This window comes from Scyliorhinus canicula, chromosome 7, assembly GCF_902713615.1.
Source record: "Scyliorhinus canicula chromosome 7, sScyCan1.1, whole genome shotgun sequence".
Lineage (NCBI taxonomy): Eukaryota > Metazoa > Chordata > Chondrichthyes > Carcharhiniformes > Scyliorhinidae > Scyliorhinus > Scyliorhinus canicula.
The window spans coordinates 49,381,383-49,395,395 of record NC_052152.1 but is presented as its reverse complement, the minus strand read 5'-3'; the positions used below and the strand labels follow the sequence as shown (position 1 = coordinate 49,395,395).

The 14,013-nt window shown below is 41.9% G+C and overlaps 1 protein-coding gene across 2 annotated transcripts in view; it reads left to right on the top strand.

Moving 5' to 3' along the window:
- Nucleotides 1-14,013, top strand: part of tbx15 (T-box transcription factor 15) — a 106,427-nt gene that overhangs the window by 27,437 nt on the left and 64,977 nt on the right. The window contains exon 2 of one of the 2 annotated variants that reach the window (XM_038801965.1): nt 13,176-13,401. The exons of the other annotated variant lie outside the window; for it this stretch is intronic. Coding sequence (XP_038657893.1) covers nt 13,176-13,401 — 226 coding nt within the window. The remainder of the gene's footprint in view (nt 1-13,175; nt 13,402-14,013) is intronic. 2 annotated transcript variants of the gene reach the window in all.

The following is a 14,013-nucleotide window of genomic DNA, read 5'->3' as shown; positions in this document are numbered from 1 at the left end:
GCTGCACAAGTCCTTTGCCCTTGAGCCAGTAGGTTGCAATTCCTCGAAGTGTATCTGTACTTTCTTTGTGCTCTCGGTTGGAACCATCTCTTGAATGTATTTGGATACATTACCATTGGAGGAGTGAATGTTATGAAATGCTTGGTTAAGACTGCATGCTCTATTCTAGCACATTCTAGATGAACAGAAGAAGAATATATTTTGGAATGCTGCAGTAAGGTACCCCTTGGAATAGAGTTTAATAGAGTTTAATGTGCCTTTTGTAGCATGGCTGTCTAGGAGGGAATGAGTGTATAAATACGGAGAGAAAACATGATATTCTACACATAATACAAAGCATGAATTTGGGGAGGCCTGCAAACACGTCCGACCATATTCTAGCTATTGTCAACGTTTCAGCATGTGCAGCACCCTCTCCGGTGAGTAATGCTTGCAGCATCAGTGACCTTCTTCCTTTCTGCTTTTCTTAATGCCTACAATGTGTCAGAAAAAGCAGTAAGTGAGATTTGTGTGATCCAAGGGCCCAAATGAGCAGCCTCCTTATGTAATGGTGCCTACATGCAATTGCAACAATCCTGTGGCAACATGCTTGGTGATTGTAGTTTTCCACAATTCTTGGGCTACATCTTGCTGGTTGCAAAGCAAACTGATTTGGTATAACATGAGTATGCTTGTACATTTGGAGAGTACATGAACTATATAGAGCTGTATATTGTACATCATAACAGCGACTGCAAATTGCACACCAAAATCTGGTTGTGAAATGCTTTGGGGTGTCCTGAGGTGGTGAAAAGTGCTGTATCAATTAAAGTTTTTAAATCTTTGATGCGATAGTTGACTTACATTACATTGCAAGAGAACACTATTGAATTCTACATACTGTGAGCAGACTTGCCTTGGCAATTTGGAATAGACCACATTTATCCTTCTCCTGTTCTTAGGCCTGGAACATAGATGAGGCATGATCCACTCTACCTACCACACCTACCTAGAACTTCATGCCAGTATCCTTGACTGCAGGGTGCCCTTCCATTTCAAAATATCCAGCTTACTCTGTAGCACTTCCGACAGGAGCACCTCCAAGCTGCCTCTTGGAGTGGCGCTTCTCAAAGCCTGTGCATTACTTTGGTGTTTTATTACCTTTTAAATTAGTTCCATTTGTCCCAATAGCACCTCATTAGCTGCTCCATTGGCATAGAATCCAACCTGGGATCCCCCCCTCCCCTCCCCCCTCCCAAAAGGCTACGGTGAGATTGCCCACAGCTTCCTGGTCTGTTAATGGGGACCACCACAGACGCAACAAAATTCAGTTTCATGGTTGCAAATTCAAAGAGAACAAAGAACAAAGAAAAATTACAGCACAGGAACAGGCCCTTCGGTCCTCCAAGCCTGCGCCGATCCAGATCCTCTATCTAAAACTGTCGCCTATTTTCTAAGGATCTGTATCCCTCTGCTCCCTGCCCATTCATGTATCTGTCTAGATACATCTTAAATGACGCTATCGTGCCCGCCTATACCACCTCCGCCGTCAATGCGTTCCAGGCACCCACCACCCTCTGCGTAAAGAACTTTCCACGCATATCTCCCTTAAACTTTTCCCCTCTCACCTTGAACTCGTGACCCCTAGTAATTGAGTCCCCCACTCTGGGAAAAAGCTTCTTGCTATCCACCCTGTCTATACCTCTCATGATTTTGTAGACCTCAATGAGGTCCCCCCTCAACCTCCGTCTTTCTAATGAAAATAATCCTAATCTACTCAACCTCTCTTCATAGCTAGTGACCCCCATACCAGGCAACATCCTGGTGAACCTCCACTGCACCCTCTCCAAAGCATCCACATCCTTTGGTAATGTGGCGACCAGAACTGTACGCAGTATTCCAAATGTGGCCGAACTAAAGTCTTATACAACTGTAACATGACCTGCCAACTCTTGTACTCAATACCCCTTCCGATGAAAGAAAGCATGCCGTATGCCTTCTTGACCACTCTATCGACCTGCGCAGCCACCTTCAGGGTACAATGGACCTGAACACCCAGACCTCTCTGTACATCAATTTTCCCCAGGGCTTTTTCATTTACCATATAGTTCGCTCTTGAATTGGATCTTCCAAAATGCATCACCTCGCATTTGCCCGGATTGAACTCCATCTGCCATTTCTCTGCCCAACTCTCTAATCTATCTATATTTTGCTGTATTCTCTGACAGTCCCCTTCACCATCTGCTACTCCACCAATCTTTGTGTCATCTGCAAACCACAAACCACATTCCACCACAGCAGTTTGAAATTGTTAATTTAGTTTTTAAAAATCTGACCATCAAGCTGTCGGATTTTTATAAAAACTCAAGTGATTCACTAACCTCCTTTAGGGAGGGAAACCTGATGTCCTTAGTCAAACCTATATTTGGCTCCAATCCAGTTAACTCCTAATTCCCTTCTGAAGTGACTTAGCAAGTCATTAGTGTCAAATCGCTCTTAGCAGTTCAAAAAGGTTGTGCACTATAAACATTTCAGGGTAACTAAGAGCAAAAACAGGTAACCTCGGGAATATCACAACCAGACCTATTTCTGCCCTATCTTCTTGTTGCAGCACAGGTGACAAGATAACAATTATGAGTGAATCTTTTGTTGGTTTTTTTCACCTCTTTATCCCAGGGCAAATGCAATGCCACTCCCACCAGTTTTGCTTACTACAGTGTGGTGCAGGAACTAAATCTGAGACCATCCCTATTTATTAAAGTAAATACTACAGAGACCAAGTGCTCTTACTCAGTGTATAAGCATCTTGATTTAAAAAACAGATTTGAAGATAGTTTTTCAATATTGTTGCGGTGCTATGCTGCAGCATGTGATATATGGAATTTATGTAATTTATTTTAATGTTACATTCTGTTTATGGGGTGTTAATATTTAAAGTGAAATCTGAGCACCATGTGAGTAACCAATAGACTACATCACAAGATTTTTAATTTTTTGACAAAAATACATTTATTGTATATAAAGAAACCTTAAATAAAGCAAACTCCATATACTTAACAATATTGTTTATAAAGACCTATGCTAGAAACTCAGGTCTACTTTTTAATGCCCCCCCCCCCCCTCCCCCCCAAGTGTCCCGTTATATTACAAAATCTTGAAAGTTCATTCACTTTTCCTGGCAGCAGCCCACAGCTCTCTGGAATTCAATTTAATTCTCCTCAGAGTTCCAGCTGTCATGCGAGGTAAGGTTCTCCAGGGTCTTTCCATTGGCTTTTTGTTTACATGGCCCACCACCCTTTGTTTACAGAGCTCAGGATGGTTGATGGCCCAGCTCCTTGATCAAGTTGCCAGCACATACCCAACTGCCTTCCCAAGCTAACTCCACTGACTGCTTTCTGCTACCAGGCTCTGGGAGGATCTCTGTCGATTTCTTCCATAAGCTGCAAGCTAAAGCAAATCTTCCAGCTGCTTTTCCCTCACGCCATCCAAATTTAGATAGAGGCCTACACAATGAAGTTAGTATTTTCTCTACTTAAGGGCTGACAAACATTAACTCCCTTCATCTCTCCCCTTGCAGTGAGTTGCAGCCTGCACAATCTGCATCTGCCTCTGTCTGATCATAAGCTGAATTGCTTGCTTCTATCAGCAAACACACAGGGATAAATTAAACAAAAGAACCTTTTAACCAAGGGCCACCCTGAATCAATATCTCTATGGCAACATGGTATGTTTTGGGATTTTTCATACTGAAATGCAAAATAATCATTTTGCCTTCAACACAGCTCTTTTATTCAATGGGGTATTACAACACTCTTTCCCTGAATTACTTGGACAGAACAATAGACAACCTGCCTCTACCAAGAGATCCAGAAATGGGTCACCCAATTTTTAGGCTTTTATTCACAATCAACTTTGGATGGCAAGATAAACACAAGTTACCTTTTAAATGTGATTAATCCTAAGCTTGTTTGAATTGTATTGACTTCAGGTTTTTAAAAAAAATCAGTTTCTTACCAAGCTTTTCTATTTATCTTACATTTAACATATAATCTCCAACCTAAAAGTTTTTTCCTAAAACTAAAAGTTATATTCTAAAACATATCAATCATGAATCAGACTTATTTCCAACATTCGCAATACCTAATATACTTAGAACATACGTCGTAATTGTAAATACATCTATGTAGTCTGAGTACATTTTAAGAATGACGTTACTTGAAATGTAAAATTCTTTTGAGTTACGCAGCACCCAAATGTACAACACACATAATATTTATCTGAAGTTTATTTACAAAGAATTAGAAACATAACAAAGAGTTTAGATGTTCTTGTTTGCTAAGATTTTGGGCTGGATGGCTACATATTTTAAGCACAAGATCCAATAAAATTAAAATCTCTATGAAAGAGCTGGAAATGAGGCAGAATGCAGGTGGTAGTGCAATTTAAAAAGACATCCTTGCCCCCTATGATTAATGTGAAGAATAGCGAAACAGGAATTTTTATTAAAATCACATTTCTGATTTTTTTTGTCCTTTTTTTCCCTTCAAATGTTACTTCTGCCAGATGGAATTTCCAGTATAAGTGTTCACACATGTCGTTTTTTTTGATAGACAGAAATCAAAATGGGTGCAATGCCTTTCTACGACTGCAATTGAGTTTGAAAATAAAATAAATGAAAAATAAACACTTTATTTACTTCCAAGCTGCATGGCGTACCTGATTTTCAGGAGTTACTTAATTTATTCCATACATTATATTTTAACAATAGGTGACAACATTAGTCTTCTCTGTTTGACTGTACATTGTCACATACTTATTATACTGTATGAAATGGCTACACCAACCATGTGGAGAAATTATCATTGACATGTATAACACACACATGAATTCTCTTTGTACAATGAAATATACGCTGTATATTGAGCAAATAAATTGATGCTAGAATAATCCATTCAGAGGAGAGAAAAATCACAGAAACCAATAGCCTAGTAATTAATTATATCCATTGACCCATGACTGAAAGAAGGAAAATCAGCAATCGCTTTTGCTCCTCAACATCATCCAATGAAAGGAGCATGTTTGTTGATGTTAGGGACACACAAGGCTTAGATACAATGCCTCCAACAATCCATTATTCAAAAGCCATTCACTAGTTAGATTCATTCATGAAAATGTCCACTTTAGCAAAGTACTAGAGAGCAGTAGATACTTGTGGAACTCTTCCAAGGCTAACTTGTTGCATTCAGGAAAGGATGAGAGAAAAGGCTTGAAAAATTGTGGGAAAAAGTCATAATAGAAACATTAAGCTTGTTTGCTCATCAAAAGGTGTCCAAGTACATTTCTGACATTTTAACATTTAAAAAGATACTTTAAAGTACTTATCTTCATTTTAATCTCTCTGTCCCATTTGCAAGTAATACGAAATGGATTGATAGATGCTTTCAACTTCTATAATAGGGACAGAATATAGAGATGTCATATTCAAAATGGAGGCAAATACAGATCTCACAAGTCAAATGTTGCTTGCTAAGTTTCGATCTTGGTTAATTTAGTTGACATTTGCTCAATGTCCTTAGGCAAAGTATTGTTCACATTGGAAATTGCTTCCATGACATCCTGGGGTCACACTGTTGTTCAACCCAAAGATGATTGTTAAATATTTGAAATGTGAACAGAACTTCCATCATTTTTTTTGCCCTAAAGGCAAGCTTCTTTGCTTCCCACCTGGCAGCTGGAATGAGAATTGATGAAATTGCGAAGTATTTTTCTGTATCAGAGGGATTTGGACTAGGAAGCCTTTGTTGCAGAAATCTGTGACTTAAACCAGTTACAACGTTCAACTGTAATGCTTTCTCAGTCGATGCAAATTGTTACTCAGTTTAAGAAAGCTAATGCAGTCAAGTGATTTAATATATATTCTGTCTTATTTATTTGTAACATTTGATTAATTTATCCAATATCAAGTTGGTTTAACTGATGTACAGTGAGAACAAGTAATGTTGGCAATCTTCTTTTTGTGTAGGTAACAGCCCTCTTTGTTTTTTTTCTTGCTTTAATCCATTGGATGTTTATACCCCATGAGCATGTGTGCCACTCCACAGTGCCTTATCTTGAATCTACATCTAAACCCAAGTGGATTAATCTATTTCACGACGTGTACTTTTAAAGTGGAAAGTTACACGTATTGACAGTATACATGGATGGATCAGATGCATGTGGAGCAATAGGTGAATTACAATGAGTTATAAAGTTGTAATTCAATTGAGTATTTCTGAGAATCTGATCAACAGCGAGAGAGCCTTAGGCATTTTACAAATCCCAATAGGATTGCCATTCCTATTTACTATTTTCAATCTGCCAGATGTTTGATATTCTATATATGATGTAGTCAGTAATTTTTTTAAAGTTAAATTTCTCCATCATTAAATGGTTACTGCTTTGCCTTATAGTTAAAGCAACATGTTAAGGTAAACGTGTAACAAAAATTTTAAAGTAGTACAGTAACACAGGTCCTAAATGCATAAGTCATGTGTTTTCAGTTCCTACATCACAGTTAATCAAAGACAAGATAATAGAAAGCAACTTCAAGTATATTATTCTAGTACAGTACAGAATCCTAGCGTACCGCTCCACATCTAATTCTATTTAACGCTAACATATCATTTCACATTCAGCACCTGGGGATCTCCCAGGTTATTGGAGACCCCTGGGTGGTCAGGGATAGAGCAATATTTTACCCTGGCACTCCCCCTGTCACCTGGGCACCTTGGCACTGCCAGCCTGGTACTCTGGTAGTGCCACCCAGACACCCTGGAAGTTCCACCCTGTCAGCGCCATGGTACCTTGGTGGCACTGCCAGGGTGCTAGGGGTACTGCCATGGTGACAGGTTGGCAGTGCCAGGGTATCTCGGTGCCAGGTTGGCAGTGCCAGAGGTCAGGCCAGGGGAACCTTGCCACTTGGATGAGGGATGTGGGGGGAGTCAATAAGATAGAGTGGGGGAGGGGTGCTGAAAGGGGATAGGGAGGAAAAAGCAGAGATGCCAGCCAAAATGGCACCCCGATCTGCGAGCAGCATTTAAGTGCTGCCAAATAAAAGCGGAAAAATGCTGTTGGATAGTGGGATATGTCTCGGCGCAGCTGCCAAAAGATACCCTGTTAAATGTGCCCAACAGCGGACTTTAACTTCTGTCTGCTGAATCACAGCCATACTCTCTATACTTTCTGTGAAGCGTATATCAGATTCAACCTGTTGTCTATCTAACATTTTCTACAAATGTAACTTTGCATTGTACCCTATTTATGAATCCCGATTGCAATAGTTCCAAAATGCACTGAGAGCCACTGTGGCTCAGCATTTGAAATTGCAGAATTTTATTTGAAATTCTGACAAAATGTGGTCCAGTCCACAGATATCTAAACTGCTAATCCATTCAGAGAATTCAAACTCACAAAATTATTTCAGGTGGTTCCCGTTATATAAGATTTCTCATTGAAGCCATCAGTGATTGGGACTTGGTGGCATTCTTGCCCCTGAGTTAGGGTGTTGTGGGTTCATAGCCCCTCTCCAGTCTAGTCTGGTCTGCTAACTCAGGTGGCCTTTAAAGAACTTATCGTGCAATTTTGAAGAGCAGCTCTGAGCAGTCATCCCTGGTGTCCTGGTCGATAGTTATCCCTTAATCACCATTACGAGTGACAGATTATCTGGTCATTTTAGCCCTGCTGTTTGTGAGAGCACACATTGACTGCCATATATCCTGTACTACAACAATGGCTGCATTGTTGGCTATAAAGCACTTTGAGACGTCCTGAGCTTATGAAAGTTGCTATATAAATGCAAGTCTATATTTCACTGTGTTTAGAAACACAACTTTTCCTTGAGTCTTATCCATCGTCTGGATTTTAACATTCAAATTCACTAATCATAGCTATAACTATAATTGCTGTTATAGATATGCACATAAATTATAGGTACAGATGTTTTACTGCGACGTATCAACATGCTTCAGAAATACAATTACCTCAGTGCAAAATGTATTTTTGTTAAGTATTTTCTGTTAGTGTTGTTAAGATTGATTGAATTATTTATTAGGCTGTGGTGTAAATACTCTGCCAATTGGCTACTTTTAATCTGCAATTTACAAAAACCCTGATCCAAGCATAAATGTTCTTGGCAGTCTAACGATACATTCAGCTGTACATTCTACATTCACTCTGTATGAGAATTTTAAGTTTTCCGAAGCTATTTTGCCTAAAAGTATGATTAACTTTAGTTAAATGGAGCTTAGAAGCTTAAAAAAACTGGTCCACTATTAACCACAACAGGGCCACTGAGATGAAGGGGCGTGATTCTCTCAGCCCAAGGCCGGGGCGGAGAATCCCTGCGACAGGCGCAAATCGCGCCACGCCACCCCGACACCGGCACCCAATTCTCCACAGAGCAGAGAATCGGTGCCATTGGCCCCGGCGTGGTTGGTGCGGCACCGGTCGGGGGCCGCTCTACGCGACACCCCCCGCCGATTCTCGGCCCGAACGGGCCGAGTGGCTGTCGTAAATAAGCCAAGTCCCGCCGGCGGCGCCCACACCTGCTCTCTGCCGGCGGGAACTCGGTGTGGAAGGGGCGAGGGGCGGCCTGTGGGGGGTGGGGGGGGGGGGGAGTGGGGGCCTCTGATGTGGCCTGGCCCACAATCGGGGCCCACCAATCGGCGGGCCGGCCTCTCGGGCTGGGGGCCTCTTTTCTTCCGCGCTGGCCCCTGTAGCCCAGTGCCATGTTGCGTCGGGGCAGGCGCGTTGAAGGGAGCCACTGCGCATGCGTGCGCTGGCGCCGGTACCACTGCGCATGCGTGGTCCCCGCGGTGCCCAGTTGACGCCGGGATCAGCAGCTCCAGTGAACCGCTCCAGTGCCGTGCTGGCCCTCTGTAGGGGCCAGAATTGCTGATCCTGAGGCCGTGTTGACGCCGTCGAGAAACACGATGGCGTTTCTGACGGCATCAACACTTAGCCTCAGGATCACAGAATCCCACCCGTGGTAACTGACAGATCAGTGCTGCCCTGCAAGAATCTGGAGGGTCATTGTGAATGGCATCATGTCTTCTGTCACAGTGATTGGTGGATATGGAGGATTTTGAATACCTTTCTATAAGGTAAATTCAACAGACAGATTTTATTTCTGATTTTGTACCAGTCTTTTTCTTTCTGTTTAGATAAGCTTAAGGCACGGTAACTACTTCTGTCATGTTTTTGAAGTTTTGGACCATTTTTCCATAAACATTTTTTTTAAAGAAGGTTATTTTCAAATCCAATACTTCAAAGATTAATGTATTTACGAGTGAAAAAAGACACTGCACAGCAGGTGGTTAACATGATAGTAGAAGTTAATATTCTTCCCCAAAGTGTATAAACAATAAGCAATTCATTGGTTTGTCTTGGTAATTGTTAAACATCTCGTTCCCGATCTACCTGAATGAGAACAGTATTCCAAAGCGTGCACGATTAGCCGGGTGTTTTCAGGGACTCAGAACACTGAGAAATACCACGTTATCGAACAGTCGTTCAGGTAGCCTGGAAGCTTCAGTGGGGAACACACAGTCGCGGTCTCACTTAGTCCTGTATTCTGCACTGAGGAGCACTGAAATAGATTGGGACGCCATTTAATTATGGCACCCTGATCTCTCATCCAACCCCCCAAGCCCCAGCTCACCAATAAGGGGGTCCTCAGACCCCCCCCCCCCCCCCCCCCCACACCAGGCACCGTAGTCCTGATCCCCAGCATGGCTAAACTGTCAGCCACCTTGGCAGTACCAGCCTGCAACCTGGAAGTGCCCTTGCCAACAGCTGGTGCCACCTGGGTAGTGGCAGTGTCAGGCTGGCACCCAGGTGGCACCAGTAGTGCCATGGTACCAATCTGCCCTGAGGCAAGCACCTGGGGCCTCCGATCCCTTGGGAGACCCCCCAAGTGCCTTTCCATCTGGTCCCTAAAGACCAGCACTGAATAGAACTCACCCAAGGCAGCACGGTAGCATTGTGGATAGCACAGTTTCTTCACAGCTCCAGGGTCCCAGGTTTGATTCCAGCTTGGGTCACTGTCTGTGTGGAGTCTGCACATCCTCCCCGTGTGTGCGTGGGTTTCCTCCGGGTGCTCCGGTTTCCTCCCACAGTCCAAAGATGTGCAGGTTAGGTAGATTTGCCATGATAAATTGCCCTTAGTGTCCAAAATTGCCCTTAGTGTTGGATGGGGTTACTGGGTTATGGGGATAGGGTGGAGGTGTTGACTTTGGGTAGGGTGCTCTTTCCAAGAGCCGGTGCAGACTCGATGGGCCGAATGGCCTCCTTCTGCACTGTAAATTCTATGATAAGGACTGCAAGGCAATGGGGTTAGATTCCAATGCCTTGGGTAGATCATGGGAATGCATATTAGAGTGAGAGTGGCTGCAGATTTTCTAAAAACTGAAATCCACCCCCTCATAATGGACAGGATTCACATTGCGACATCCAGCGAGATGATGTTATATCTCGCAAGGCATGGCGAAATGGGTAGATCCCGGAAGATGGATCTCCTGGCATCTACCGGCTACGTTGCTCTGCGTTGCCTTTCGGGCATAACGGGGCCGATAGATCTTGCCCCTCATACCTGTATATTTTCATCACCTCTGTTATTAAAGAAGTCTGTTGTTAAATACTTAAGTAAGCATAGAATAAAATTATAGTATGGTTAGAGTACAGAAAGAGACCATTCAGCCCATCATGTCCATGCCAGCTTTCTGCAAGAACAACTCCCCTAGTTCCCCTCCCACCTTTCCCCATAGCCTTGCAAATGTTCTTTCTTCAAATAAGTGGTCAATTCTTTTTCAAGACCTCCACACTCGCTGGCACTCCAGATTCTAACCACTCACTGCATAAAAATGTTCCTCCTCATGGTGCTATTGCGTCTTCTGCCAACTCCCTAATTATTAAGCACATTGCATGTACCTGTTCTAAAATGTGATAAATGTTTATGATACAATACCTGTAATAGCTGTCGTGTAAACAGATGGTTAATTAACAACTTGAAATTTGTGTTTAATCATTAAATTTGCATTTATCTTGAGATTAACATTTAAATTAAGCTTAAATCAATTTATGTACTCAGTAGAGGTATTGCAATCTAAACCATGAGGAAAACAGAACTGCTTATGTTCACAGAGGCAGTGGGGGATAATTGATTCATATTAAGCGTAACATACAAATTGGGCAAATGGATTTATGCTGCGGTTAATTTGTTAATAGTTTTGTGATTTATATAGAACTGGCATACACATGAGACAGCTTTTTATATCTTACACTGGAACTATCTTAAGAACGGTTTACATCAAAAAGAACTGGTAATGGACCTGCACAAGTCTCTTGTGTAAATAGACTGAAGTTGCAATTATAAAATTCTTACATCACCAATTCACTTCTCTGCAGATCTGTTCAACAACTCCGTAATAATTTGGTGATGCTACTAATTTAAAATGAACAGCATTCTACAAAAGTTCGCAAGGCTCTGAGAAGGATAGACTAGAATACGCTGAACAGCAACATTCTGTCTGACAATTAATACAAAAAATATAATCGTAGAATCCCTACAGTGCAGATGGAGGCCATTTGGCCCATCAGGTCTGCACCGATCCTCTGAAAGAGTACCCTACTTGGGCCCAATACCCCGCCCTGACCTTGTAATTCCACCCGACCTTTGGACTCTAAGGGGCAATTAGGCATCGCCAATCTACCTAACCCGCATATCTTTGGACTGTGGGAGGAAACTGAAGTATTGTGATTCACTGGGTTAATTGTTTCAATGTGACACAAAGATGTTATCAATAGCAGTGTAAATCTCCAACCTATCAATATGGTGTGGCAAGGCTCAAGTCAAACTTGCTATTTGTCTAATGCGCAGTCGTATGTGCTAAAAGAGAACAAAATATGGATAGTGAACAAATAGAATAAATAAATATTCAGGTCAATAATAAATGCCTCATCTGACAAAAAAAAAGCTTTAGAGTAGAACTCACATTTGTTGACAAGTTTAACTTTGCTAAACATATTAAAGCACTTTACATTTGGGAGTGGGGAAAGAGCAAGAGTAGGAGCGGAATTATGGGAGGTGGTTGAAGATGCATTCAAAGAAACATATCAAGCAGGAGGGTGATGTAACAAGACAATGGGGCTGGGTTCTAGGCTTTGGAGATAAGATGGCTGAGTGTTTTCCCATTGATGGTAAAGTAAAAGTACATAACTCTTAAATAGAGGCAATAATTATCAAGAACCGCTGGATAGGTAAATATTTGGTTCAATGAAATGTCACCATGCCAGCAGGTGCCAAATTGTGATGATGATACAAAAAATTATAATTCATAGCAGGGATGGCAAGGTTGTGCAGTGGTTAGCACTGCTGTCTCAGGGGCGCCAAGGACCCCGGGTCACTGTCCATGTGGAGTTTGCACATTCTCCCTGTGTCTGCATGGGTCCCACTCCCACAACCCAAAGCTGTGCAGTGTAGGTGGATTGGCCGCACTAAATTGCCCCTTAATTGAAAAAAAAAATGAATTGGGTACTTTACATTTATAAAAAAGAATTAAAGAAATTCTAATTCCCAACATAGTTATGGATGATTATTAACATAAAAATAAAGTATAAAATAATAAAAGGATTACACAATTATAAACATTTATACAAATAATTAGTGTGTTACAAAATGTAGATCTCCTTAATTTACAGAATAAAAATGAAAGGTATAGCGAATGGCGCGCTGCCAAGAAACACACGACTACGGAAGCGGAGAATCCCACCCAGTATCTTTATGCCACAATTCCACAATTCATTTACCTTTGTGTGGTTGTGGCAAGATAGTGACAATGGGAGGTGGGATTCAAAGTCCAGATAGAACTTTTCCTGTCTTTCAATAAGGAAACACATTTTCAGTTGTTTAATTGTGTTAAAGTAGCCTTTTAAGCATTCAAGATAATAAAGGAGAGAATGGTGCCAAGGAGTTTATATTCTCTGAGGAGGGATACTGGTTTGCACCAAATCTCCAATATCCTCCATTATTCCTTTTTGCCAGCATGGATGATGAAGCAATGCACATGGTGCTGATTGACTTTTGTCTAATATCCAATATTTTTCTTCCTATATTCTTTTGTCCCCATTATCTAATAAAATTTCTTATGTTGCGTTTGCAGAGTCCCAGCTGAGCTCAGATCAGGAGCAGAGCCCGGGAGCAGAGGGTGAGAGCCCTACCCAGCACACAGCCTGTTCATACAGCTCTCCCACAGAACTCACTCCCAACTCCACCACATCTCTCCCAACCTCCTCCATGGATGAGATTCAGATGGAATTGCAATGCGTCGATCTGTGGAAAAGATTTCATGATATTGGCACCGAAATGATTATTACCAAAGCTGGAAGGTATCAGAGCAGATTTTCTTTTGATCATTTAAATCTGTGCTATTTTGGTAGAACTCAGCCAGAAACGCTATTTCAAGCTTTATTTATTTTCCCCCAGTGATATTCATGCTAAACTATCAAGTTCCTTCGGTTTTTCCAGAATTGCCACTCAAGGTTTGCTATCCAAGTGGCTCCCCAACCCACAGAGCATTGGTGCTAAAATAATTTGTAGAAATGAGTCCTTTCTTCATTGTTCTCTGTCAAGCTTCTGCAGTCTTATCTTCCAACTCACAGATTTTGCTCTTCTGACTCTGGGCTGTTTTTTCTGCCCCCCCCCCCCCCCCCCCCCACTCCTACCGCCCCCTCTTCTTCTGCTCCACTGTCCAATATTTCTGCTTGCTGAATTCCAATTTCCTGCAAAAGAGTTGGAATGTTGGTAAAAGGGCGACATAAAATGTGGGTAGATGTTGGAAAGAATAGCTGCTGCACCTCATGTTAGAGAGTGGTGAGTTGCTGTTGGTACGAATAGTTGCTGCACCTCGTGTTAAAGAGTGGTGAGTTCCCAACCATCCAGTCAAGTCAACCCCGATGTCATTTCATTTGTCTGGAAACAGAAAGCGAGGATGGAAATAG